Source organism: Elephas maximus, chromosome 19 (assembly GCF_024166365.1).
Source record: "Elephas maximus indicus isolate mEleMax1 chromosome 19, mEleMax1 primary haplotype, whole genome shotgun sequence".
In the NCBI taxonomy this organism is placed as follows: Eukaryota; Metazoa; Chordata; class Mammalia; order Proboscidea; family Elephantidae; genus Elephas; species Elephas maximus.
Genome location: NC_064837.1, coordinates 18,870,564 through 18,897,179, shown reverse-complemented (window position 1 = coordinate 18,897,179; position 26,616 = coordinate 18,870,564). Strand labels below are relative to the sequence as shown.

Genomic DNA, 26,616 nt, shown 5'->3' with positions numbered 1-26,616 from the left:
GTATAATTCGGTGACATTAATTAAATTCAGTGTTGTGCAACCATCGCCACTATCCCCAAATAGAAGCTCAGTACCCAGTAAGCAATAACTCCTGTCCCCCCTCCTCCAGCCCCTAGTAACCTCTAATCTACTTCAGTCTATAGGCATCTGCCTAGTCTAGATATTTCATACAAATGGGATCGTACAATATGTGTTCATTTGTGTCCAGCTTATTTCACTCAGCATGATGTTTGCAAGGTTCATCTACGTCGTAGCATGTATCAGAACTTTATCTTCATGGCTGAATAATTTCCATTGTACTATAAAGACCACATTTTGTTTATTCATTCTTCTGTTGATAGATGCTTGGGTTGTTTCCACCTTTTAGCTATTGAAAACAATGCTACAGTGAACACTGGTGTCCAAGTATCTGTTCGGGTCCTGATATTAAGCCTTTTGGAGTATATACCTAGGAGTGGAATTGCAGAGTCATATGCTAATTCTACATTCAACTTTTTGAGGAGCGGCCAAACTGTCGTCCATAGCAGTTGTATCATTTTACAGTCCCACCAGCAGTGGATGAGGGTTGCAATTTCTCCACACCCTCGCCTGGAGGAGGTTTATGAGGGAGAGAAGTAATGAGAGTTCTGTTTGGGGCCTGTTACGTTTGAGATGCCTAGCAGTCAACTACGTGAAACGTTGGTCTGGATAGATCTGGATTTGAATCTGGGTTCCGCCCTTACTGTGTTAATTTTGTGCTAGTTGCTTAACCACTCTAGCCCTACCTCTGGGCTCCTGTGAGGGTTATTGGGTGACATTTGTCAAGTGCCTGGTTCAGTGCCCAGTGCCTGATACATCGTGGGTGTCCAACAGAGACTACCTTGGACTGGCTAAAACTTTGCTTTTATCATCTCATTTTTTTCTGGCTCAGGAACATTCAATGGCTGCCTGTTGTCCAGAGCAGAGCTTGGAACTTGTGTCCTGTGGACTGATTTGACTCACAGATATATTTTGTTTGGTCTACATGTATGTCATATATATTTTTTTTATTTTAATTGGTTATCAATATATAAAAATTGGGAGAGTTCACATAAAAATTAGGATTTCTGGCTTATGTTAAAAAATTGAGCACTCTGACAACACTGAGCCTGCATTTCCGCTTGGCAGCCTGGCTGGGGATAAGTAGCGGCTGCCCCTTTTGGAAAGGGCATGCATCTCCCAGTTTGCCATCCCCCCCACCTCTGTCCCATCTGCCACTTGAAACCTTTATGTTACGTGTCTAGTACCTGTACTCATTTGCATTTTCAAATCCTGTCTTAGAGAGGTCAATATACATGTCTGCCTGCTTTTTAAGATGGCCTATAAAAATCCAGCCATCCTGCCACTCTACCCCACCCTGCCCCGTATCTGCTTTGACCAGGTTGGTCTCCTGCACACACCACCTGCATTCAACATGACTAATCCCGTAGGTCAGTGGTTTTCAAACTGTGGTCCCTGGCCCAGCAGCATCAGGATCACCTGGGAACTTGTTAGAAATGCAAATTCTCAGGCTGAGATCAGAAACTTGGAGGTGGGTCCCAGGAACCTGTGTTTTAACAAGACTTCCAGGTGATTTCCCTGTGCCCTTATGTTTGTGACCCAAGGTCCCTGGGTGGTACAGATGATTTGTGTTTGACTGCTAACATAAAGGTTGGCAGTTTGAACCCATCCAGTGCCAGGAAGAAAGGCCTGGCGATCTGCTTCTGTCAAAATTGCAGCCCAGAAAACCCTGGGGAACAGTTCTACTCTGTATAACACACGGGTCGCCGTGAGTCAGAATTGACTCACTGGCAACACGTTTGATTTTGGCCATAGGTCGTGGAGCGCCATTGTAGGCTCCTGGCCCAAGTGACGGAGCTGAAGCCTCCAGCAGCAGAGGAGCTGCGCTCAGCATGAGATGGAGGGAGGGGAGGTCAAAAATTGGAAGAAGAGAATGAAGATGGGTTGATGGTGGGGAGAGGCTTGGTTGAAACAGGCCCTGATTCTGATGACAGCTTCTCATTGGTGGTACTCCTGGGGGTAAGGTTGGCTGTCCAGGTGTGAGGGGGTGCAGTCTGTGACCAGAGACAGTCAGTGCTAACTAGCAGGGACACTGGCTTGTCCATCCCTGACTCTAGCTGTCCTGAGGAGCCAGCCCCGTCTACTCTCCAGGCCCGGGGCTCAGCCTCCAGTGCCTGCTTCATGTTCATCTTGCCCAGCAGAGTATCCAGCCATTCATTTGCCAGCTGGTTCTTGAGCATGTATTATGTGCCAGGCAGTTCTAGGTCCTGGGGATACAAACCAAACCAAACCACTTGCCATCGAGTTGACTCTGACTCGTGGTAACCCCATGTGTGTCAGAGTAGAACTGTGCTCCATCGGGTTTTCAGGGGCTGAGTTTTTGGAACTAGGTGTCTAGGCCTTTTTTCCGAGGCACCTCTGGGTGGACTTGAACTGCTAACCTTTTGGTTAGTAGCTGAATGTGGTAATTGTTTGCACCATTCAGGAACTCCCTGGGGATATAGCAGTGAGCAAAATAAAAAGCCCTGCCCTCTGGGAGCTTCCATGCTAGCGAACTACCTTTTGTGTCTTGCCTGGTAATAGCCTTGGCATTTTCTGCAGGCCACGGCAGTCAGGCTGGTGGCCAGCTGGCCCTCCCCCTGCTGGCCCTGTGGACATGGGCCTCTGAGACAGCCGCAGAGCCAGGGCAGTTAGGCAGGTGTGTACACATCCATCTGACTCCAAATGGGTGTGTGCTCTGGGCTCCGGTTCCCCCAGCTTTCCATAACCTCGATGTATCTTTACAAAACTCTTCAGAAATCTTTTTTTTTTTTTTTGTGATGTTTTTCCTCTGAGTGGAGACGAGAAACTTGCTCTATACCTGCCTCTCTTCCTCCCCCAGCACTACCCAGCCCATATCTCTACCTCATTTTCCTGGGACCCAAGCTGGGTGGAAAACACCTTCTCCTTCATCTTGTCTTGTTTTCCTGTCTCTTAAGGCTTTTGGCATTTCTTTGTCCCCCTTGGTGTGTGTCCTAGTTGAGATGGGCAGAGTCACCAGGCAACCACCCCTGTGCATGGGGTGTGTACCGTCTGCTGGGTGCTGTACCACAGCTCTGCACACACTGGCTCCTGTCACCCACTGTAGCCCTGGGAGCAGGCCGTCCGAGACTCAGGATCCTCGGCCTGTACTCTGAGCAGGAGGTGTGAGGCCTGTACTCTGAGCAGGAGCCCAGATCTAGATCAGGCCGCCCAGCAGGGACCTGGTAGGTCACAGGTGGATGGCAGCAGGCACCGCTTCTCCCACCACAGTCACAGAGGAGGAGGAGGGAAAGGAGAGTATGTTGGCCTCACCAGCTGGGAAGCAAGAAGGGCAGCCACCAATCTACAGGGAAAAGCCACGTTCACTCTTGATGTGTGGAGCTGCCGTGGACCAGAGGGCAGGCCAGTCATGGCCACTCAGGCCTGTGGGGAAGGGCCTGGGATATTGAGATGGGCTCCATTAACCCCTGCTCCCCACCCACACACACTTGCCGACACCACACGAACGCCGTCTGTATTCTTCCCATTGCTTCTACTTCTTCACTGTCTAGGCCGTGGGTTGGCTCCAGAGCAAGTTTTCCTGAGGGTCCCTAGGTAGGCTGCAAGTGGTGGGATCAGGGAAGATTATTCTGGACTGGCCTTATAGTTCCTGTTCACTTCTGGTCCAGCTCCGTTGGACCTTCTCCAGCACTCTCTCCCCAAGGGCACCTTTTGCCCTTCCTAAGGAAGAAACCAGGTGTTTGCTATATTGGGAGGTGGAGAGGAGAGTAATTGGACCAGAATCGAACCCTGAGACCCAGCCTGTGACTTCCTTGCGTGGAGTGTTGGCTCTGGGTGATGATTTCATGGCCTGCTTGACAGACTGTTAAAGCAGAGGCCACGGAGAAATGCTGGCCACCGCTCTGCTCTGGGTGGCAATGGCCGTTACTAATAATAAGCTGAGTGGACACTGCTATTGACAAGGAGGCTGAATTCCATTCCTCTTTGCAAAGCCAGTACCTGGTGCCCGATGTGGGGGATCCCTTTCAGAGGAGGCCCTGGAAAGGGCTTCATTCTGTCCCAAAGGACCTGTGGGACAATGCCAGTGCGTCACTGAGCATTTATTAAGTGCCTGCTGTGTGCCCTTGGCTGTGTGACGCCATCTCCGGGGGTGTGGACCAAGGGTGGGTCTAAATGGCCGGGGCTGCTGTTCCATGCTGGCCTGAGTCACTCTGCTTCTGGGTGGAAAAGGAGACACACTGTTAGCCAAGGCTGGAGCTGTCCCACTGGAAAGTTCAACAAGTCACTGAGGAGCGGGGCCAGCCTGGTGGGTGTCTGCTCCTGGGCTGACCACGCAGAAGCCATCCACCCAGTGCACTACTCAGGCTGAGCATGAGTCATAGCTCTTTTTTCTCTCTACCTGTCTCAGCCTGAGGCCGTGGAACATCTTTATCCAGGAAACACAGACTCTTTTAGGCAGTAATCTAAATGCTTTCTATCTCTGGGAAGACCGGTGAAGTCAAGGAAAGCTAAATAGCCTATAGCTGCTAGACCCTCTCCCAACAGGACAAAGCTGGTTTCAAGTAATCAAACCAGTTGCCATCTAGTTAGTTGATTCTGACTCGTGGCGACCCCATGTGTGTCAGAGTAGAACTATGCTCCATAGGGTTTTCAACGGCTGATTCTTTGGAAGTAGATTGCCAAGCCTTTCTTCTAGGTTGCCTCTGGGTAGACTTGAACCTCCAACCTTTTAGTTAGCAGCCAAATGTGTTAACTGTTTGCATCACCCAGGGACTCCATGTTTCTAATAGCTCCTTCTAATAGCTGCTATTTACTGAGTGCTCCCGGTGGGCCAGTCTCTGGCTCAGCACTTCCTAGAATGTTCTCATTCCATCCTCACAAGAGCCCTGGAAGGCAGGGAATGTTTGCTTCAGTTTAAAAATGAGGAAATGGAATTAAGAGAGGTTGTGCAACTTGCCTAAAGACACACAGCTACACAGCAACAGGTCAGCCACTGCCTTCCTGTGTCTTTCCACTGTACCTAAACCTCAGTAGCTCTCCACGGCCTTCCAGATGAAGTCTGCATTCGTGGTGTCCAGAGTTCCTCAGGCCTAGACCCCAGCCCCCCATTCCAACCTGGTCTTCAGGATGCCTGACCCAGAGGCCTCAGTCCAGCAAGGGTGATCCACTCACCGTCCATTGAATACATGTCCTGCTTCTCCAGCTTTCCACCTTGGTGCGCGCAGTTACCACTGCCTGGAATGCCATCTTTACTCCTCTCTGTCAAGTGATTTCTGTCCATCTTTTAAGGTTTGGCTGGGATTCCACCTCTTCCAAGAAGACTTTCTTGATGTGGTGGTTTGAAAATATGTCCACAAATTCATTGATACTCCTTTCTTCAAAAGATAGAACCTTATTCCCTTCCACTTGAAAGTGGCCTGGATGTCAAGACATGCTTCTAATGAATAGAATAAAGTGGAAGTGATGGTGTATGATTTCAGAGACTAGTCATAAAAAGTACTGCAGCTTCTTCTTGGATTGCTTGCCCCGGGAGAAGTTAGATGCCATGTTGTGAGGACATTCAAGCAGTCTATAGACAGGCCTATGTGATGAGGAACTGAGGCCTCCTGCCAGCAGGAGCCATCTTGGGAGTGGATCATCCAGCCTCAGTCAAGCCTTTAGATGACTGCAGCCCCTTTCTGCAGCCACTTGAGAATCCCTGAACCAGAACCGCCCAGCTAAGCCATTCCTGAATTCCTGACCCACAGAAATTAAGTCACTAAATTTTGGAGTAATTTGTTACACAGCAATAGATAACTGATACACTTAACCTCCCAGCAAGAAGTGCTTTCTTCCTCCTCTGAACCACTGTGGCACTGGTTGTCTCATAATTAAGGTCAAGGACCCTAGACTTTGGGCTCTTGCTAGTGTATCATCATTTGCCCAGCATCCAGTCCATGCCTTGCACATAGTAGGTGCTTAATCAATTGAGATTAACTGATTGACCAAAAGAAGGGTATTGTCTAAGGATAAAACTAACATATTTTTTGATTGCCAGTTTGTCATACTGTGGTGGCTTGTGTGTTGCTGTGATACTGGACACTTTGCCACCAGTATTTCAAATACCAGCAGGGCTACCCCTGGTGGACAGGTTTCAGCAGAGCTTCAAGACTAAGGCAGACTAGGAAGAAGGACCTGGCAGTCTACTTCTGGAAAAATTGGCCAGTGAAAACCTTATGAGTAGCAGTGGAACATTTTCTGATATAGTGCCAGAAGATGAACCCCTTAGGTTGGAAGGCACTCAAACTACTACTGAGGAAGAGCTCCTCCTCAAAGTAGAGTCGACCTTTATGATGTGGATGGAGCCAAGCTTTCGTAATCTTCATTTGCTGATGTGGCATGACTGAAAATGAGAAGAAACAGCTGCAAACATCCATTAATAATCAGAACGTGGAATGTACAAAGTATGAATTTAGGAAAATTGGAGTCATCAAAAATGAAATGGAATGCATAAACATCGATATCTTAGGCATTAGTAGCTGAAATGGACTGGTATTGGCCATTTTGAATCAGGCAGTCATATCATCTACTCAGCCGGAAACGACAAATTGAAGAGGAATGGTGTTGCATTCATTGTCACAAAGAACATTTTGAGATCTATCCTGAAGTACAACGTTGTCAGTGATAGGATAATATCCATACGCCTACAAGGAAGACCGGTTAATATGACTATTACTCAGATTTACATACCAAACATTAATGCCAAAGATGAGGAAATTGAAGATTTTTCCCAACTTCTGCAGTCTGAAATTGATCAAACATGCAATCAAGATGCATTGATAATTGCTGGTGATTGGAATGTAAAAGTTGGAAACAAAGAAGAAATATTGGTAGTTGAAAACTATGGCCTTGGTGATAAAAGATTGCGTAATAGAATTTTGCAAGACCAACGACTTCTTCACTGAATACCTTTTTTCAACAACGTAAATGGCAACTACACATGTGACCCTCACCAGATAGAAAACACAGTAATCAAATCGACTACATCTGTGGAAAGAAACAATGGAAAAGCTCAATATCATAAGTCAGAACAAGGCCAGGGGCCAACTGTGGAACAGACAATTGCTCATATGCACGTTCAAGTTGAAGCTGAAGAAAATTAAAACAAGTTCAAGAGAGCCAAAATATGACCTTGAGTATATCCCACCTGAATTTGGAGACCATCACAAGAATAAATTTGACGCATTGAACACTAATGACCAAAGACCAGACGAGTTGTGGGAAGACATCAGGGACATCGTGAAGAAAGTAAAAGGTCATTAAAAAGACAGAAAGGAAAGAAAAGACCAAAATGGATGTCAGAAGAGACTCTGAATCTTGCTCTTGAACATAGAGTAGCTAAAGTGAATGGAAAAAATGATGAAGTAAAAGATCTGAACAGAAGATTTCAAAGGGCAACTCGAGAAGACAAGGTAAATATTACAATGAAAGGTGGAAAGACCTGGAGTTAGAATACCAAAAAGGAAGAACATGCTTGGCTTGTCTCAAGCCTCCGTTTGCAATTTTGAAGGATTCTATGGGCAAAATATGAGTGATACAGGAAACATCAAAAGCAGATAGAAGGAATACACAGTGACTGTACCAAAAAGAATTGGTCAACATTCAACCATTTCAGGAGGTAGCATACAATCAAGAACTGATGGTACGGAAGGAAGAAGTCCAAGCCACACTGAAGGCAGTGGCGAAAAAGAGGGCTCCAGAAATTGATGGAAAACCAATTGAGATATTTCAACAAATGGATGCAGCACTGGAAGTGCACTTGGGCCTATGCCAAGAAATTTGGACGACAGCTACCTGGCCAACTGACTGGAAGAGATCCATATTTGTGCCCATTCCAAAGAAGGGTGATCTAACAGAATGTGGGAATTATCGAGCAATGTCATTAATATCACACACAAGTAAAATTTTGCTGAAGATAATTAAAAATTGGTTGCAGCAGTACATTGACAGGGAACTGCCAGAAATTCAAGCCGGGTCCAGAAGAGGATGTGGAACGAGGGATATCATTGCTAACATCAGATGAATCTTGGCTGAAAGCAGGGCTTACCAGAAAGATGTCTACTTGCATTTTATTGACTATGCAAATGTATTCGACTGTATGAATCATAGCAAATTAGGGGTAACATTCCAAAGAATGGGAATTTCGGAACATTTAATTTTGCTCATGTGACACCTGTACATAGACCAAGAGGTAGTTGTTCAAACAGAGCAAGGGGATACTGCGTGGTTTAAAATCAAGAAAGGTATGCTTTCACCATATCTATTCAATCTGTATGCTGAGCAAATAATCTGAGAAGCTGGAGTATATGAAGAACGGGGCATCAGGATTGGTGGAAGACTCATTAACAACCTGCGTTATGCAGATGACACAGCCCTGCTTGCTGAAAGTGAAGAGGACTTGAGGCACGTATTGATGAAGATCAAAGACCACAGCCTTCAGTATGGATTGCACCTCAACATAAAGAAAACAAAAATGCTGGACCAATAAGCAACATCATGATAAAGGTAGAACAGACTGAAATTGTCAAGGATTTCATTTTACTTGGATTCACAATCAACAGCCATGGAAGCAGCAGTGAAGAAATCAAATGACACATTGCATTGGGCAAATGTCTTGCAAAAAACCTCTTTAAAGTGTTGAAAAACAAAGGTGTCACTTTGACGACTAAGGTGTGCTTGACCCAAGCCATAGTGTTTTCAGTTGCCTTATGCGCATGTGAAACCTGGACAATGGATAAGGAAGATGGAAGAAGAATTGATGGCTTTGAATTATAGTGTTGGTGAAGAATATTGACTATATCATAGGCTGCCGGAAGAACGAACAAACCCGTATTGGAAGAAGTACAGAGTCCTCCTTGGAAGCAGGTAAGACTTCATCTCACTTATTTTGGATATGCTATCAGGTGGGACCAGTTGCTGGAGAAGGACATCATACTTGGTAAAGTGGAGGGTCAGTGAAAAAGAGGAAGACCCTCAGTGAGATAGACTGACACAGTGGCTACAACGATGGACTCAAACATAACAATGATTGTGAGGATGGTGCAACATCGGTCAGTATTTCGTCTTGTGGTACATAGGATCACTCTGAGTTGGAACCGACTTTATGGCACCTACCAACACAGCTGGATTTGCAGGTGATTGGAGAAGAGCCTGTTAGTCTACAATCCACAGAGCCAAGGAGAGACCCAGGAATGAGTTGGCCTGAATCCAGGGGCTTTCTGCAGGCACCGAAGGCTGTGTACTTGTGTCCTTGGACACACCCTGTTACAAAGGGACTGTAGCAGGGGCTGAGGGAAGCAAAGAAAGTAGAGCCTCCACTCATGTATCAAAGTCTTAAAAATATTGACAATTGTAAAAATAATTTGTTTTTTAATAGAAAATTAAAAAATACTGAAAAGCAAAAGGGGAAAAAATCGTCCTTAATCTTATAACTCATTTTGACGTGTATCGTTCAAGGTATTTTTTCTGAGGGATGATGCGTATATTTATATGAAGACCTATACCTATATATACCCAGACTTGCTTTTTATGTTTAATTGAAAAAATGGGATCACCTTGTTTTTACCCGCCCCCCCCCGCCTTTTTTTCCCCTCACTTAGCAATGCACTGTGAATCTTTGTAGGATTTTGTTGGAGGGCATACTCCCATACATTATTCACTCTTTCCCTCACTGGTGGGTACTTCTACTATTTCCACATCTTTGCCTGTAAACAGTGCTGCACCCAGTGTCCTTGTGTACTTGTCCAAATATTGCTTTAGGGTAAATTCCTTGTTGTTTGTTGTTAGCTGCCCTGAAGTTGGCCCCAAACTCAAGGTGAGCAACCTATTGCACAGTGGAATGAAACGCTGCCATCCCCGTGATCGGTTGTAGATTGTTGTGATCCATAGGGTTTTTATTGCCTGATTTTCAGAAGTAGATCTCCAGACCTTCCTTCCTAGTCTGTCTTAGTCTGGGACCTCCACTGAAAGCTGTTCAGCACCGTAGCAATACGCAAGCCTCCACTGTCAGACTGGTGGTGTCTGCACGTGAGGTGTGTTAGCTGGGAATCAACCCACATCTCCCACATGGAAGGCAAGAATTAAGGATGTGAATATTTTTAAGGCATAGGGCATATATAGTGTCAACTGTCCTTTAGAAAGTTTGTCCCAAGTACACGCTTACCGCACCTACACTTCCTGTGTCCTTACCCCCACATCCCTTTTTACACCCAATCAAAGCTATTATCTTATTAATATTTTAATTTATTTGATAATTATGGAGTTGGACATGTTTTGATATGTTTATTAGCCATTTTGTGTTTCTCCTTTAGTAAGTTGTTCATGCCCTTTGTACACTTTTCTGTTTCCTTTACCAAATTTGTTTAGTGTTTTTAAAGTTTAATTATGCCAGTAATGTGGGTCTACATGCTTGTGAAGTAGGCAGAATATAAAGCAAAACCATCTTCACCACTTATTCCACCCCTCTGGGTGGAATCACTTTTTGACAGCCCAAGGCACATCCTTCCGGATCATTTTCTATGCATTTACATACATACATAGAGATTTTTTTTAGCTGTCTATAAGATTCTTTTATAAAAATGGGATCATATTTGCTTCTTTACCCTTCATATAACTTGGCGATATATGTGAGCAAAATAAATCTGTTGCTTTCTTTCGAATAGCTGAATAGTATTTTGGTAACAGGTTTATTGAGCTACAATGCACCTATGATGCAATTTACGCAGTTCCGTGATTTTTAGTATATTCACTGAGTTGTGCAACCATCACCATAATGTGTTTTAGAATATTGTCATTACTTCAAAAGTAAACCCGATGCCCTTCCGCCGCCACCACATACCCTCCCATCCCCCTCCTTGCTAAGCAACCGCTAATCTACTTTCTGTCTCTGTAGATTTGCCTATTCTGGACATTTCATATAAATGGAGTCGTACAATATGTGGTTCTTTGTGTTGGGCCTCTTACACTTTGCATAGTGTTTTCAAGGTTCATTTGTGTTGTAGCATGCATTGGTACTTCATTCCTTTTCATGACTGAATAATATTCCATTGTATGGATATACCACATTTTACTTTTTATCAGTTGATGGATATTTGGAGTGTTTCCACATTTTGGCTATTATGAATAATGCTGCTATGAACATTCGTGTACAAGTTTTTGTGTGGACATAAGTTTTCATTTCTCTTGGGTATATACCTAGGAGTGGAATTGCTGGGTCAAATGATAACTTTCTGAGGAACTGCCAGTTTTCCACAGAGGCTGACCATTTTATGTTCCCACGAGTAGTGTATGAAGTTTCCATTTTCTCCACATCCTTATCAACTCCTGCTAGTGCCCATCTTTTTTTAGTCTAGCCATCTTAGTGGGTGTGAAGTGGTAGCTCATTGTTTTGATTTGCATTTCCTTGATGACTAGTGATGTTGAACATCTTTTCATATGCTTGTTGGCCGTTCCTATATCTTCTGTGCAGAAATGTTTACTCAATCCTTTGCCTGTTTTTAAGTTGAGTTATTTAATTGAGTTATTATTAAGTTGTAAGAGTTCATTATATATTCTAGATACAAGTCCTTTATCAGATATATAGTTTGCAAACATTTTCTCCCATTCTGTGGGTTGTCTTTTCATTTTCTTGATAGGGTTTGTTGAAGCACAAAAGTTTTTTATTTTGACGAAGTCCAGTGTATCTTTCTTTTATTGCTCATGGTTTTGGTGTGATGTCTAAGAATCCATTGCCAAATCTGAGCTCATGTAGGCTTACTCTGCATTTTCTTCTAAGAATTTTATAGTTTTAGCTCTTACGTTTAGATCTTGGATCCATTTTGAATATTTGGTGTGAGATGAGGGTTTAACGTCATTCTTTTGCATGTGACTAGTCCAGTTGTCCTGGCACCACTTATTGAAGAGACTGATCTTTCTCCATTTAATGGTCTTGACACCCTTGTTGAAAAACAATTGACCATAGATACCATACTTTTATGCAAACAATGCACACCTTCTGTGTTTGTCAACTGCGCCCTACTCCCGCGAGGTATTTTCATGAGCACTGCTATGCCAATTTTTTTTACATGTTACTGTAAAAAAAATTAGCACCATAGTGTACTTCTAAAAATACCTCACAGGGGGAGGGCGTGGTTGCTAAACAAACGTAGATATGCGTTATTTGCCTAAAAATATGGTATACAGGTTTATTCCTAGACTATCAATTCTACTCCATTAATCTGTATATTTATTCTATGATAGTACCACACTGTCTTGATTACTGTTGCTTTGTAGGAAGTTTTAAAATTTGGAATGTGAGTCCCCTCAAACTTTGTTCTTTTTAAAGAATGTTTTGGCTGTTCTGAGTCCCTTGAGTTTCCATATCAGTTTTAGGATCAGCTTCTCAGTTTCTACAGAGAATTCTACAGAGAAGCCATCTGGGATTCTCACAGGGGTTGCATTGAATCTGTAGATCGTTTGGAGAGTACTGGCATCTTAACAATATTAAGTCTTCTGACCCATGAACATGGGATGTCTTTCCATTTATTTAGATTTAAATTTTTTTTCATCAGTGATTTGTACTTTTCTGAGTATAAGTTTTGTACTTTTTATTATCTTATTGTTTTGATGTTTTTGTAAGTGGAATGTTTTCTCAATTTTATTTTCAGATTGTTAATTGCTAGGGTATTAAAATACAATAGGGTTTTCTATCACAAGATTATGTCATCTGCAAATAGAGATAATTTTACTTTTTCCTTTCCAATCCGGATGCCTTTTGTTTTTCTTGCCTAATTGCCCTGACTAGAACCTCTGGGACAATTTTTTATGCTAGTCTTTTTTTTTTTTAATTTATTTTGTTGTTGTTGTTGAGAATATACACAGCAAAACATACACCAATTCAACGGTTTGTACATGTACCATTTAGTGACTTTTTTTTTTATTAACTTTTATTGAGCTTCAAGTGAACGTTTACAAATCAAGTCAGTCTGTCACATATAAGTTTATATACATCTTACTCCTTACTCCCACTTGCTCTCCCCCTTATGAGTCAGCCCTTCCAGTCTCTCCTTTCGTGACAATTTTGCCAGCTTCCAACTCTATCTTCCCATCCCCTCTCCAGACAGGAGATGCCAACACAGTCTCAAGTGTCCACCTGATATAATTAGCTCACTCTTCTTCAGCATCTCTCTCCTACCCACAGTCCAGTCCGTTTCATGTCTGATGAGTTGTCTTCGGGAATGGTTCCTGTCCTGTGCCAACAGAAGGTTTGGGGACCATGCCCGCCGGGATTCCTCTAGTCACAGTCAGACCATTAAGTATGGTCTTTTTATGAGAATTTGGGGTCTGTATCCCACTGATCTCCTGCTCCCTCAGGGGTTCTCTGTTGTGCTCCGTGTCAGGGCAGTCATTGGTTGTGGCCGGGCACCAACCAGTTCTTCTGGTCTCAGGATAATGTAGGTCTCTGGTTCATATGGCCCTTTCTGTCTCTTGGGCTCTTAGTTGTCATGTGACCTTGGTGTTCTTCATGCTCCTTTGCTCCAGGTGGGTTGAGACCAATTGATGCATCTTAGATGGCCGCTTGTTAGCATTTAAGACCCCAGACGCCACATTTCCAAGTGGGATGCAGAATGTTTTCATAACAGAATTATTTTGCCAATTGACTTAGGAGTCCCCTTAGAGCATGGTTCCCAAACCCCTGCCCTTGCTCTGCTGACCTTTGAAGCATTCATTTTATCCCAGAAACTTCTTTGCTTTTGGTCCAGTCCAATTGAGCTGACCTTCCATGTATTGAGTATTGTCCTTCCCTTCACCTAAAGCAGTTCTTATCTACTAATTAATCAGTAAAAAACCCTCTCCCTCCCTCCCTCCCTCCCCCGCTCGTAACCACAAAAGTATGTGTTCTTCTCAGTTTATACTATTTCTCAAGATCTTATAATAGTGGTCTTATACAATATTTGTCCTTTTGCCTCTGACTGATTTCGCTCAGCATAATGCCTTCCAGTTTCCTCCATGTTATGAAATGTTTCACAGATTCGTCACTGTTCTTTATTGATGCGTAGTATTCCATTGTGTGAATATACCACAATTTATTTACCCATTCATCCGTTGATGGACACCTTGGTTGCTTCCAGCTTTTTGCTATTGTAAACAGAGCTGCAATAAACATGGGTGTGCATATATCTGTTTGTGTGAAGGCTCTTGTTTCTCTAGGGTATATTCCGAGGAGTGGGATTTCTGGGTTGGTTGTATGGTAGTTCTATTTCTAACTGTTTAAGATAACGCCAGATAGATTTCCAAAGTGGTTGTAGCATTTTACATTTCCACCAGCAGTGTATAAAGAGTTCCAATCTCTCCGCAGCCTCTCCAACATTTTTTATTTTGTGTTTTTTGGATTATTGCCAGCCTTGTTGGAGTGAGATGGAATCTCATCGTAGTTTTAATTTGCATTTCTCTAATGGCTAATGATCGAGAACATTTTCTCATGTGTCTGTTAGCTGCCTGAATATCTTCTTTAGTGAAGTCCATTTAGTGACATTTATTACATTCTTCGAGTTGTGCAACCATTCTCCCCCTCCTTTTATGAGTTGTTCCACCTCTGTTAATGTACATTCACTGCCCCTAAGGTTCCTATCTAAACTTTCGAGTTACTCTTGTCAATTTGATCCCTTATAGATAGTTCTTAAAGAGCATAATGTTCAAGGCAGACATTTTTTACTAGTTAAGATAAACTATTGTTTGATTTGAAGACTTCAGGGGATATTTTTGGTTTAAGTTTTCAAGATCATCTCGGGGCAGTAGTTTCAGGGGTTCGTCCAGCTGTTATGGGTCCAGGAAGTCTGAAGTCCATAAGAATTTGAAATTCTGTGCTGCATTTTCCCCCTTTTGATCAGGATTCTTCTATGGAATCTTTGATCAAAATGTCCAGTAATGGTAGCCAGGCACTGTCCAGTTCTTCTGGTCTCATGGCAAAGGAGGCAGTTGTTCATGGAGGCAATTAGCTACACATTCCATATCTTTCCCTATTCTTGATTCTCCTTCTTTGTCTGTTGTTTCAGGTGAATAGAGAACAGTTGTTGTGCCTTGGATGGCTGCTTGCAAGCTTTTAAGATCCCAGGCACTACACATCAAACTAGGAGATAGAACAGAGGCACTAAACATGTTTTTAGACCAGTTAACTGAGATGTCCCGTGAAACCATGACCTTAAACCTCCAAGCCAAGAAACCAAATCCCATGAGGTTTTTGGTTGTACATGATCAGCCACAGCATCTACTCTTCCTTTTTTTTTGGTCCTTGTTGTAAATATGTCTATCACACAACTTTTGCCAATTCAACTTTTTACAGGTGTACAACTTATTGACAGCAGTTACAATAATTAGCTGTGCAACCCTACATTTAGTCAACTTGGTATTTCCATCACTATTAACCCTGCCCTTCCCCTTTCCTCCTACCCCTGGCAACCATTGATAAACTTTAATCTCTACACATTTGTCTTTTCTTGTCTTTTTACATAAGTGAGCTCATACAATATTTGTCCTTTTGTGATTGGTTTATTTCTTCAAGCTCCATCCATGTTGAAGCACATATCAAGACTTCATTTCTTCTACAGGCTGAGTGGTATTCCATTAAACGTATGTACCACATTTTGTTTATCCATTCATGTGTTGATGGGCATTTAGGTTGTTTCCACCTTTTGGCTATTGTGAATAGTGTTTCAGTGAACATTGGTGTACAGGCCTTTGTCTGAATCCCTGCTTTCAAGTGTTTTGGTACATACCTAGGAGTGGAATTGCTGGGTCATATAGTAGTTCTAGTTTTCATTTTTTGAGGAACTGACACACTGTTTTCCACAACGGTTGCACCATTTTGCATTCCCACCAGCAGCTGATGAGAGTTCCAATTTCCCTACATCTTTGCCAACGTTTGTTATTTTCTGTTTTTTTTTTTTTAATCTTAGCCATTCTGGTGTGAGTGAAATGGTATCTCATCGTGGTTTTGATTTGCATCTCTTTGATGGCTAATGATGCTGAGCATCTCTTCAAGTGTTTGGTGGCCATTTGAATGTCTTCTTTGGTGAAATGTCTATTGAAGTCCTCTGCCCATTTTATGATTGGGTTATTTGTCCATATGTTGTTAAGTTGCCAAAGTTTTATATATGTTTTGGTTATTAGGTTCTGTTTTAAAAAAAATTTGTTGTGCTTTAGGTAAAAGTTCACAGAGTAAATTAATTTCTTGTTCAAAAATTTATACACAAATTATTTTGCGACATTGGCTGCAATCCCTGCATTGTGTCAGCACTATCCCCCTTTCCACCCTGGGTTCCCCATTTGTCCAGTTTTCCTGTCCCTTCCTGCCTTCTAGGCTGTGTTTTTGGGCAGGTGTTACCCATTTGGTCTTTTATGCTTGATTGGAGTAAGAAGTGCCTTCCTCATGTGTGTTATTGTTTTATAAGCCTGTCTAATATTTGGCTGAAAGGTGAACTTCGGGAGTGGCTTTCTAATACAATTTTAAATAGCAATGGTGAAAGTGAAAGCATTATGTCTTTAACCATTATGTATGTTTTTATGATGTTAGCTGTGGGTTTTTCATAGATAGCCTTTATCAAATTGAGGAAGTCCCCTTCTATTCCTAGTTTGTTGAGTGGTTTTTTTTTTTTAATCATGAAAGGTGTTAGATTTTGTAAAATGCTTTTTCTACACCTATTGAGATGATAATGTGGTTTTTGTTTTTTATTCTATTGATGTGATACATTACGTTGGTTTTTAGATGTTAAACCAACCTTGTATTCCTTGGGTGAGTCCCACTTGTTCATGATGTACAATTCTTTTTTCTCTGCGGCTGAATTTGGTTTGCTAGTATTTTGTTGAGAGTTTTTCTGTCTTTATTCATAATAGATATTGGTCTGTATTTTATATTCTTGTGATGTGTTTGTGTGGTAATACTAGCCTCACAGAATGAGCTGGGAAGAGTTCCTTCCTCTTCTGCTTTTTTGAAAGAGTTTATGAGGAATTGGTATTAATTCTTTAAAAGTTTGGTAGAATTCACTAGTGAAGTCATCTGGGCCTGTACTTTTCTTTCTGGGTAGTTTTTTTTTTGCTTACTAATTCAATCTCTTTACTCGTTATAGGTCTATTCAGATTTTCTATTCCTTCCTGAGTCATTTTCAGTAGTTTGTATCTTTCTAGGAATTTATCTATTTCATTTGTTTAATTTATTGGCATTCAGCTATTGATAGTATTTGTATTTTATTCTATGAAAGTAGCCTACTTTAACCAATTTCCTATAGATTGGCAGTTAAGTTGCTTCCATTTTTTATTGTTACGAACAATGCTGCAGTGAACATTTTCATGTATCTGTCTCTATGCACATGTGTGAGTATGTTTATAGCATAAATTCCTAGCAGTAGAATTGCTGAGTCAAAGGTGTGTGTGTTTAAAATATTGATAGATTCTGCCCCTTGCCATCCCTCTGCTCATCTTTCCATCTTTATGATTTGTACATGCTCTTTCTGTCTGATAGCCTTGGTCCCCTGGAGATTGGAGATGGTAAGAATGCAAAGTGTGTGTGGTGCCTTTATACCCAGAACAAGTGGGAGTGGTGGGTTTCAGAGCTGGGTGTTTGGTGGCTGCCTGTGGTCAAGAGTGCTGGATGTGGGTGCCCCAAGCTGTCCCCACACCTGTCCGTTCACCTGTGGGATGTCCAGACATTATAACCCGAACTTTTGGTGGATCAGAGGCTTTTTGCCTCTAACAGGGAAGCTTTGTCCTGACTGAAGTCATCTGGAGTCTGCTGCAGAGCTGGGTCTCCCTGGTGATCCCACAGGGGTCCTTCCCATGGTGGTTCTATTCTGGGAAGTTAGAGGAAGGGAGAGCTTGGGTGCTTTACTTGCCACTGTGTGAAGAAGTGATGAGGACAGATGCACTCCTCCTCAGCGTTGCTTTCTGTTCTCCTGTCCTTTCTCCAGTTGTCTGGGGACTTTCTGTTCTGGGCATCCATTAACTCATGGTGTGCCAGTGTCTAGATGTGGCCAGTGATGTTATGACAGGGAAGTATAGCTGTTTTCACGGAATGGGATGTGGGGAGCTCTTCTGAGGAAACTGCATTTGCTTTGCTGGGGACGAGCTTCCATCCCCTCACCCTCCCATTCCACTTCCTTTTTCTCCTCCTTTTTGTCTCTACCTGGAGGTTACAAAGGTGGCACCAGAGTAGGTTAAATGCTTGGACAAGTGTGGTTTGAAATTTTTAAAAGGCTTCCGAAGTGTGTAGTTCAGTGATTTTCAGGTTTTGCTTCACAAGCTGTAGGGTCCTGAAGAGGTGCCTCAGGGTCAAAGGGCAAGGGACAGGGGGAGGCAAGGTGGCACCTCAAAGGCTCAAGCCCCCACGGTGGCTCAGGCCAAAGCAGCTCTGCTTTTATTGGTTTTATGTATTCGGGGTCTGAGTGAGATTTTGCCTGAGAAGACAAAGAGGGCTGTGTTACCACAGGAGCTGGAAAACTACTTGCATTGGTCATCTCGGCTCTGCCGTTGGACTGCACCCATCCCAAACGTGAATCCTGCTAGGGGCTGGGATGAATCCCAGGACTCCCAGGCATTTTGGGGAACTTGGCTTTTCCCAGGGGCCGCACAGGCCTCTCTTCTTTGACAGAGACGGGGGGTTGCTCTCCTCAGGGCTGCTTTCCAGCCTCGGTGTTTTTTTTTCCTTTTTGTTGAATGGGGTGTTCTGGCCCTCCAGCCCTGCAAAGCCAAAATCAAATTATCTTCTCTCTTGATCCAAATGAATTTTGTCCCTCAGAGGAGCCCCAGGCTTGGCTTCCAGACAGTTGGTGAGAAGCTTTCTCGGAAGACCGCCTGGCTGACCGCCCCCCTTTCTCCCCTACCCTCTTTGTGTCTTTCAGTCTGCCGAGTTCTTTGAGATGCTGGAGAAAATGCAGGTGAGTGTCTTCAAAGAGGGGAGCCAAGACTTTGGGGTGAGGGGCTGCTGTTATCTCATCTGACCTCAGCACCGGGTACAACCCATGGGCAGAACCTGGGTACCTCCAAAGGAAGAGATGGGAGAAGAGAGACTCCACACAGTTCCAATTGCCCACACGACCTGAGGTCATTTTGCTGTTGAGCGGCACCAGGAGACTGTGGAAAACTGCCTGAGCAACAAGGAGAAGATAAAAAACTGAACTTTTCCAGCAGAGTAGGGAGGATGCCATCAACCCTAAGGATGTGTGGAGGGTTTGAAAGAGTCCCTTGTTCCTGGAAAGATGGCCTGAGAAAGAAAACCCCTTCTTAGAGGGAGTGCCTTGTGTCTGGGAGGCAGAGCTGGGGGGTGGGAGAAAGACAGACTTTGGGGTCAAACAGATCTGAGTTCAAATTCTGCATCTAACACTAGGATGAGTTACTTAACTTTTCTAAGCCTCTATAAATAAATAAGAATAAAAATACCCACTTAGATGGTTGTTGGGCTGAAATGAAGTGGTCGTTATTAGTTGCCCTTGAGCTAATTCTGACTGATGGCGACCCCATGTGTGTCAGAGTAGAATTGCGCTCCATACGGTTTTCAAGGCTGCGACCTTTCAGAAGTAGATTGCCAGGCCTTTCTTCCGAGGCACCTCTGGGTGGACTTGAACCTCTAACCTTTCAGTTAGCACCAAAGCATGTAAAAAACTGTGCTTAATGTGGATTTGGGGACCCTTTATAATTTCCTGCCCCAAAGGGCCAGGGATCACAGGTAAGAACAGCTGCGCTAGGGAATATGGGGAAAGGTCCAGGAGGGTTAATGGATAAAGGTAGAAAGAGTGGGAAGAAGATGCTGATAATGCCATGTATATTTCAAGTACTTCTCTGGACCCAGAGATAGACAGGTATCTTCTCATTTATTCTTAACAAGGACCACAGGAAGTAGTTATTATTATTAATATTACTACTACTACTATTATCCACATTTCTCAAATGAGAAAACTGAGGCATGTTGTTGTTGGGTGCTGTCAAGTAGATTCTGACGCACAGCGACCCCATGTTACAGAGTAGAACAGCCCTGTAGGGTTTTCTTGGCTGTAATCTTTACGGATTACAGATCACCACCTGCTTGGTGGGTTTGAACCTCCAACCTTTCAGTTAGCAGCCGAGCGCTTAAACCATTGCACACCGTTAGATAGTAGCTTCAGAACTAGAGGGCTTAGTTACTATATTATGATGCCTTTTTACCGTAAGTAGATGCTACAGGCTCTAGGAAGGAGGGGCTGGTGACGGAAGATTATGTAACAAGGTCTGGAAGCTCTAGTAGGAGAGGCAAATTTGACTCTCGCTGAAGTCCCTGAGTTGCAGGCAGAGGTGATGAGAGAGCTGTGCAGGTGAATGTGGTCATCAGGGAAAGCCAGGTCTCCCTGAGGGTGGGGAGGGGGAAGGGCTAAGGGAAAATTATTACTATAGGGTCGCTATGAGTCAGAATCGACTTGATGGCACTGGGTTGGGTCATTACCATGAGCAAGTTATTAACATCCTCCTCTGTGCTTCTGTCCTACAAAATACAAACTAATTTTGTAGCATTTAGGGAACTTGTAATCAAGCTGCGGAAACGAGGATGGCATGTTCTATGATAGCCAGAGGTGGGAGACAGGGTATAATTAAGTATGAAATCACTGGGAACAAAGTGGGTATTTTCACCTTTGACCCGTGAAGCCCTAGCACCCTGGGAAGATGGCAGGGGGTCAAGACTCACCCCGTGCTCATCACCCTGCCTTCTCTTTGGCTGCTTCCATGAGCCCACCCAGCCTCTACCCGCAGCAGGAGTCCCCTGCCTTCTCCGTACAGAGCACAAAATTCAGCCCCACTTAACCAGCCTCACATTGTTCTCTTGTTTAGAGGCTGCTGGGTTTGTCTTCTCAACTAGATTGGAAACCTCTTGAGGGCAGGAGTCTTGTTTTTATCTCCCCTTTGAATACCCATGGGTGATTTGCCAATTCCATCTCAGTTCAGACTGTTGGGGATTGAAACCAAACTTCCCAGTGTTTATTAAATAGCATACACCCTTTCCTGCTAACCAAAAGGTTGGAAGTTCAAGTCCACTCAGAGGTGCCTTGGAAGAAAAGCCTGGCAATCTACTTCTGACAGATCTCAGCCATTGAAAAACCCTATGGAGCGCAATTCTACTGTGATGCACATGGGGTCACCCTGGTTTGGAGTTGACTTGACAGCCAATAGTTTTTGGTTTACTGTTTGGTTTACCCCCCGAGGCTCCCAGTTCCCAACTCCTGTATGTATATGAAACTCACTTAAGACACCATGGGCAACTGATGGTGGCAAAGGGGGTGTTGCACCAGACCCTGTCCTCCAGCGTGGGCGCCATCTCTCCTCATCCTGCAGGTGTGAAAACTGAGGGTCAGAGCAGTTAAGTGCCCTGGTCGCTTTACAAGCTGTGAAGAGGTGAAGCTAGGTTCTAGGACTCCTGACTCCAGCCCAAGAGATGAGGGGTTTAAGGAGGGGAACAGTCCCTGTGAGGCAGTGGGGTTCAGAGCGCAGGCGATCTGGTTGGTCCTGGGTTCAAGTTCTAACCCTACACATAGTAGCTGAGTATCCTTCATCAAACCACTTTACCTACCTGGTCCTCAGTCTCCCTGTTGAGAAAAAAGGGGATAATGGTAAGAGGCTAACACACGGAGGGAGAGGGCCCAGCGGTAGGGGCTCTGTCATGGAGAAGGTGTGCAGTAGCAGAGTAGACAAAAGGTTTGCTCTCCTGTCCCAGGGGCTGTTCCCCAGCAGGCAGGGCATGACTAATGCAGGGCAAACAAAACCACCTCCTGACGTCACCCCCTCCCCATCTGCCCAGTTTGCCTTCCTGGACAGGGTCCACAGGGCCACCCAGCTGGTTTCTCCCTGTATGGGGAGAGGCGCACCTGTCTGGTGGGAGAGGCCTTCCCATGTCCTTCTGCCGGGTGACTCAGCCCAGAGGAGGCCACGTGCAGTTCCCCAAGGTAGCAGGCGCCCTGGCTTCCCAGGATGAGAGATGAGAGCCTGCACTCGGGGAACACCAGCCGTGCTTCAAATCCAGGCCCTGCCCCTTCCTTGCTGGGTGACATTAGGCAAGGACTGCCCCCTTGGGGCCTCAGTTTCCTCACGGTAAAAAGGTGCTGTGAGCTCAAAGGAGACAACAGAGGGAGCGCACTTTGGAAGGTTAAAATCCTGGTGCTTTAGGATTAGGATCAGGCAGGGATGGCCTCTGGAACTCTCTCCCCTGCAAGGGGAACTGGGAATTTCTGCCTAGGCCTGTTTCTCCTAGTTTGTTCCCTCATCTCTTTCCTCTCCCGAGTTATTCAAACAGTTTTGGCAATGCCATGGACACCCCCCTTGCAAAACCCACTTAAGTCAGAACTCCACTGCAGAACTACTGGGCAATGAATGCACTATTCCTCAGAAGCGAATCTTCCAGATACCTATAGGTGAACTCCTTAACCCAGTCCCCAACCGTCATATCTGATCCTTATAGTAATATGTGTCAGGTGGGAGGGCAGGTGTTACAGTCGTCACTTCAGAGACGAAAGGTACGGAAGCATCAAGAAGTTAAACTTGACCAAGGGTCACCAATAGTATGTTAGTGATTGAATGAGGACTAGGGTCCCAAGTGGACCCTCCTGCTGGACAGGTAGCAGAGCAGGTAGGGCGTGAGGTCCAGAGTGCTGGCGCTGACATCTTTACCCCGCACCTTCTAGCTCTGTGATCGTGGGGATGATATTTAATCTCCAGGATGATACTTCCTACCTCATAATAATAACAGCAAGCACACAGCACAGACCATGTAGCCAGCACTGTTCTAAGAGCTGAACACATCAATGTTTAACTTTCACCACAACAGCAGGTACTGTTATCATTCCCATTTCACAGATGAGAACACTGAGCACAGGGAGGTTTTGTAAGTGGCAGTGTTGGGATTTGAACCTGGGAATCTGGCTCACATCTGTGTTCTAACCACCTTGCCCTGCTGCCTCACCTGGGCGTGCCATGAGGACTGAGTGTGACAATGAGTATGGCGTGTAGTACCAGGTACACGCTAAAGGCCCAATACATGTTAGCTGCTGTTGCTGTTGTTACTAACCCTCAGCAAGGCCAGGTGCTTTGCTTTTCTGCTTGGCCTCTTCTTTGTATCCTTTGCTTTTCCACGGATCCTCTTTTCCTTGTTTCCACAGGGGATCAAGCTTGAAGAGCAGAAGCCGGGACCCCAGAAGAACAAGGTGGGCTGGGTGGGTGAGAGGAAGGCAGAAGGAGCAGTGAGCTGGTCTTCTATCTCACACCCGTCTAACTCTGATTTCCACCAAGAACCACTTAAGTGACCGTATCCTTGTTAGACTGGTGTGTGGTAGGCAGCAAAGGGGACCCCAGCTTGATGCCTTTAGGGATAGCTTGAGAGCAGCCTGGGGATGGAAACTTCTGGGGAGACCTAAGACTCTTCTGACCCCTCCTGCACCCTACCCGCTCACTGTGTCTAGGCCAGGGCGATCAGCTTGTGCTCTGGGCTCCAGTGGGCAGTGAGCTCTCAGCTTCAGGTTCCATGTCTAGGGCCCAGCGGTACAGCTCAGCGCTCGAAGCTCAGCCCCCTTGTCTGAGTGGGGCCCACAAATGGGATTCAGAGAAAGCTGGGGTGCCTAGGGCTTACCTCCCAGAGATATCTTAGTCACCCAGTGCTGCTGTAACACAAACACTGCAAGTGGGTGGCTTTAAAGAACAGAGATTTATTGTCTCCCAGTTCTGAAGGTTGGAAGTCCAAATCAGGGTCTCAGCCATGTTGATTCTGTCTGTGAGCCTCTCTGCTAGTTTCTGGTGCCTGCTGGCAATCCTTGGTGCTCCTTTGCTTGAAGATGATTCTCACGCGGTGCCTTTTTTTCTCCAGTGTGTGCATCTCTGTGTCTGTTCCGTTTTTTTTTTTTTTTTTTTTAACTCAGAGGTGATTGGGTTTATAATCCACCCTATGCAGGTATGACTTCATTAACAACAAGAAACCCCCCTATTTACAAACAGGGTCATGTTTACATGTACAGGGCTTCAACACATATTTTTGGGGGAACACAATTCAATCCATAACAGATGGCATCCTGGGCAAGAAGCTCATGTGGCCAGAGGCATGACATTTAGCACCTCTGTCTACTGCGTCTTCAGCAGGCAGGATTTGTGTCCAGGTTCTGTCCATTACAAAAAGAGCTCAAGGGAAGTCAGATCCCAGAGCTGCCTCCAGACTGTTCTCCTGTCTGGGGGTCTTCCCACTCATGCTCCCAAATGCCTGGTGCAGCCTTCCAGGTCCCCACCCAGCTGCTCCCCAGGCCTGGGAGAGGGAGATGGGAACAGTGGTCAGACTTTATGGGCACTGCTGGGACTAATGGTGGGTTCTCTGGTTTGTCTTGCAGGATGACTACATCCCATATCCTAGCATTGAGGAGGTAGGATCCCATCCTGGCTACCTATGCAGTTTGCTCTGGGCCTGGTGCCTGGGGCGTGGCCTGTGGAGATGATGGTGACGGTGATGGTCCCTGCCCAGCTCCATCTTGCCACTGGGACTCGAGGGCTTGAGGCTTCTTCCCATCTTTCCCTCTGTGACCCCAGGCTTCCTGTGTTTAAACTGGGGGTGCTGATCCAGGCCTTGCAACCCTGGGCTTCATGTGACTCCCTTTGTCCTCAAATATGGTGGTCCCCCCTTGGAGCAGTTCAGAGGTGGGTGGGGATGCCAGTGGTGGTCTACTACAGTCCCAGGGCAGGCTGCAGTGTGAGACCCTCCCTCTGTCTCCAGGTTGTAGAGAAGGGTGGCCCATACCCCCTAGTCATCCTGCCCCAGTTTGGGGGCTACTGGATCGAGGACCCTGAGAACGTGGGCACGCCGACGTCACTGGGAAGCAGCATTTGTGAGGAGGAGGAAGAAGACAACCTCAGCCCCAACACATTCGGCTACAAGCTGGAGTGCAAGGCTGAAGCCAGGGCCTACCGCAGACACTTCCTGGGGAAGGTGAGGCCCAGGCCTGGGAGAAGATAGCTGCCAGGGGGGTCACAGGCCTGGAGAGCCCTGCACTCCCCTCTCCAGTGCCCCTCTTCTCACCCCATCTCTTCTCCTTCCCGGTGCCTGCACCACCTCCTTGCTTCCTGCCTCCGCCTTTGGCCGGAAAGCTCACTGACTGGTCCTGCTCCTGGGGCAGGGGAAGAGGGGGTAGTGCAGAAGCCAGGAAGGCCTGGGGCAGTGGGCCCTTGTGGAGACCACCCCCAGCAAATGTTTTAGGAAGTAATGCCATGGATAGTGTTTGGGGGTGAAGGAGGGTGGAGTGGAGTTTTAACTATTCGAGGAAAAATATGTTCTCACACCTTGGAAGTCTCCATTTCCATCTAAATATAGTCCACATTCTCATGTACTCATTCAAACAGGTCCCTTGAGTACTTGTACGGGATGGTGCACTGCGAGCCTTTAACTGCTTAAAAGTGACGGTGTTACATTTCTTTAAATATCTTCTGCCCTCAGACATGCCAGTTTCTCCAGGGGAAGAATCCCTGGGACTCTTGTTAAAATGCAGACCCCAGGGCCCCACCCTGATTCGGCAGGTCTGGAATGGGCTCCAGGAAGCCATGGTTTTAGCCAGTGCTCCCTGAGCTGGGGAGAGACCTGGTGGTCCAGGGGCCCTCGGCAGGTCCCTTTGGGTCTGAGAGGCTGCGGTTCCTGCTTGCTTTCTTCCCACAATTAGTCTGCATCGGTGAGGGCTGCACTCTGGGGGCAAGACTCAGCGTCTTGTGATGAAGAACTTGAGCTTTAGAGTCAAGATAGACTTGGATTTGAACCCTGGCTCTTTCACTTACTAGTTGTGTGACCCTGAGCAATTACTTAAGCCTCCTGAACGTGGGTTTCCTTATCTGTCAAATGAGGATGGTGATGTTACCGACTGAGTAAGTTGTTGGCTAGGATTATAGGAGGCAATGGATATTACACACTTAATACAGTTCCTGGCACATACTGAGGACTCGGGAGTTGGTAACTATTAATGTCATCACTGTCCTCACCAGTAGCAGTACATCCTTTTCTTCCTGGTTGCTATGGGACTTCTAATTCCGGGTGAGGGAGGTGGTTTGAGGGGGCATGTCTGGAAGGTCTACTCCTCTCTAACATCTGATTTCTGTTTGCAGGACCATCTAAACTTTTACTGTACGGGCAGCAGTCTGGGCAACTTGATCCTGTCCATCAAGTGTGAGGAGGCAGAGGGGATCGAGTACCTTCGGATCATTCTCAGGTGGGGCCTCTGTACTCTCTGAGGCCACGCCTCTTTGAGGCAGGGCTGCCATAAGTGTCTGGGACCCAGAAATACCAGTCTGACCAGTCTGGTCTGGGTGTGCTGTGGGGAACAGACTGGCTGTAATCCTGGGGCTGTGTCTGAAGTTTGCCAAGCAGGGAGACCCAGGTGTGCCAGCCAGCTGGCGGATGGTGGGAGTCACAGTGGTGTCCTGGGCCCAAGGTCGCTTAGACTATCCCCCTACCTGCCTCTCTTTCTTGTGGGGGACTGTGGCTCTGCGAAGATGGGAAGAAAAAGTAAGGGTGGCTCACTGTGGCTCCAAATC

General features: G+C 45.4%; 1 protein-coding gene across 8 annotated transcripts in view; it reads left to right on the top strand.

The window, feature by feature from the left end:
• The window catches only part of RAP1GAP2 (RAP1 GTPase activating protein 2), a 233,457-nt gene that overhangs the window by 128,270 nt on the left and 78,571 nt on the right, over positions 1-26,616 (top strand). For 6 of the 8 annotated variants that reach the window (XR_007514182.1, XM_049861054.1, XM_049861053.1 and 3 more), the window contains 5 exons: positions 18,948-18,983; positions 23,223-23,267; positions 24,435-24,467; positions 24,815-25,027; positions 26,188-26,291. Coding sequence is in view for 7 of the 8 variants with exons in the window: in XM_049861054.1 (XP_049717011.1) it covers positions 18,948-18,983; positions 23,223-23,267; positions 24,435-24,467; positions 24,815-25,027; positions 26,188-26,291 (431 nt within the window). In the remaining variant the exon portion in view is untranslated. The remainder of the gene's footprint in view (positions 1-18,947; positions 18,984-23,222; positions 23,268-24,434; positions 24,468-24,814; positions 25,028-26,187; positions 26,292-26,616) is intronic. The other 2 variants (XM_049861055.1, XM_049861058.1) reach the window with 1 other exon arrangement.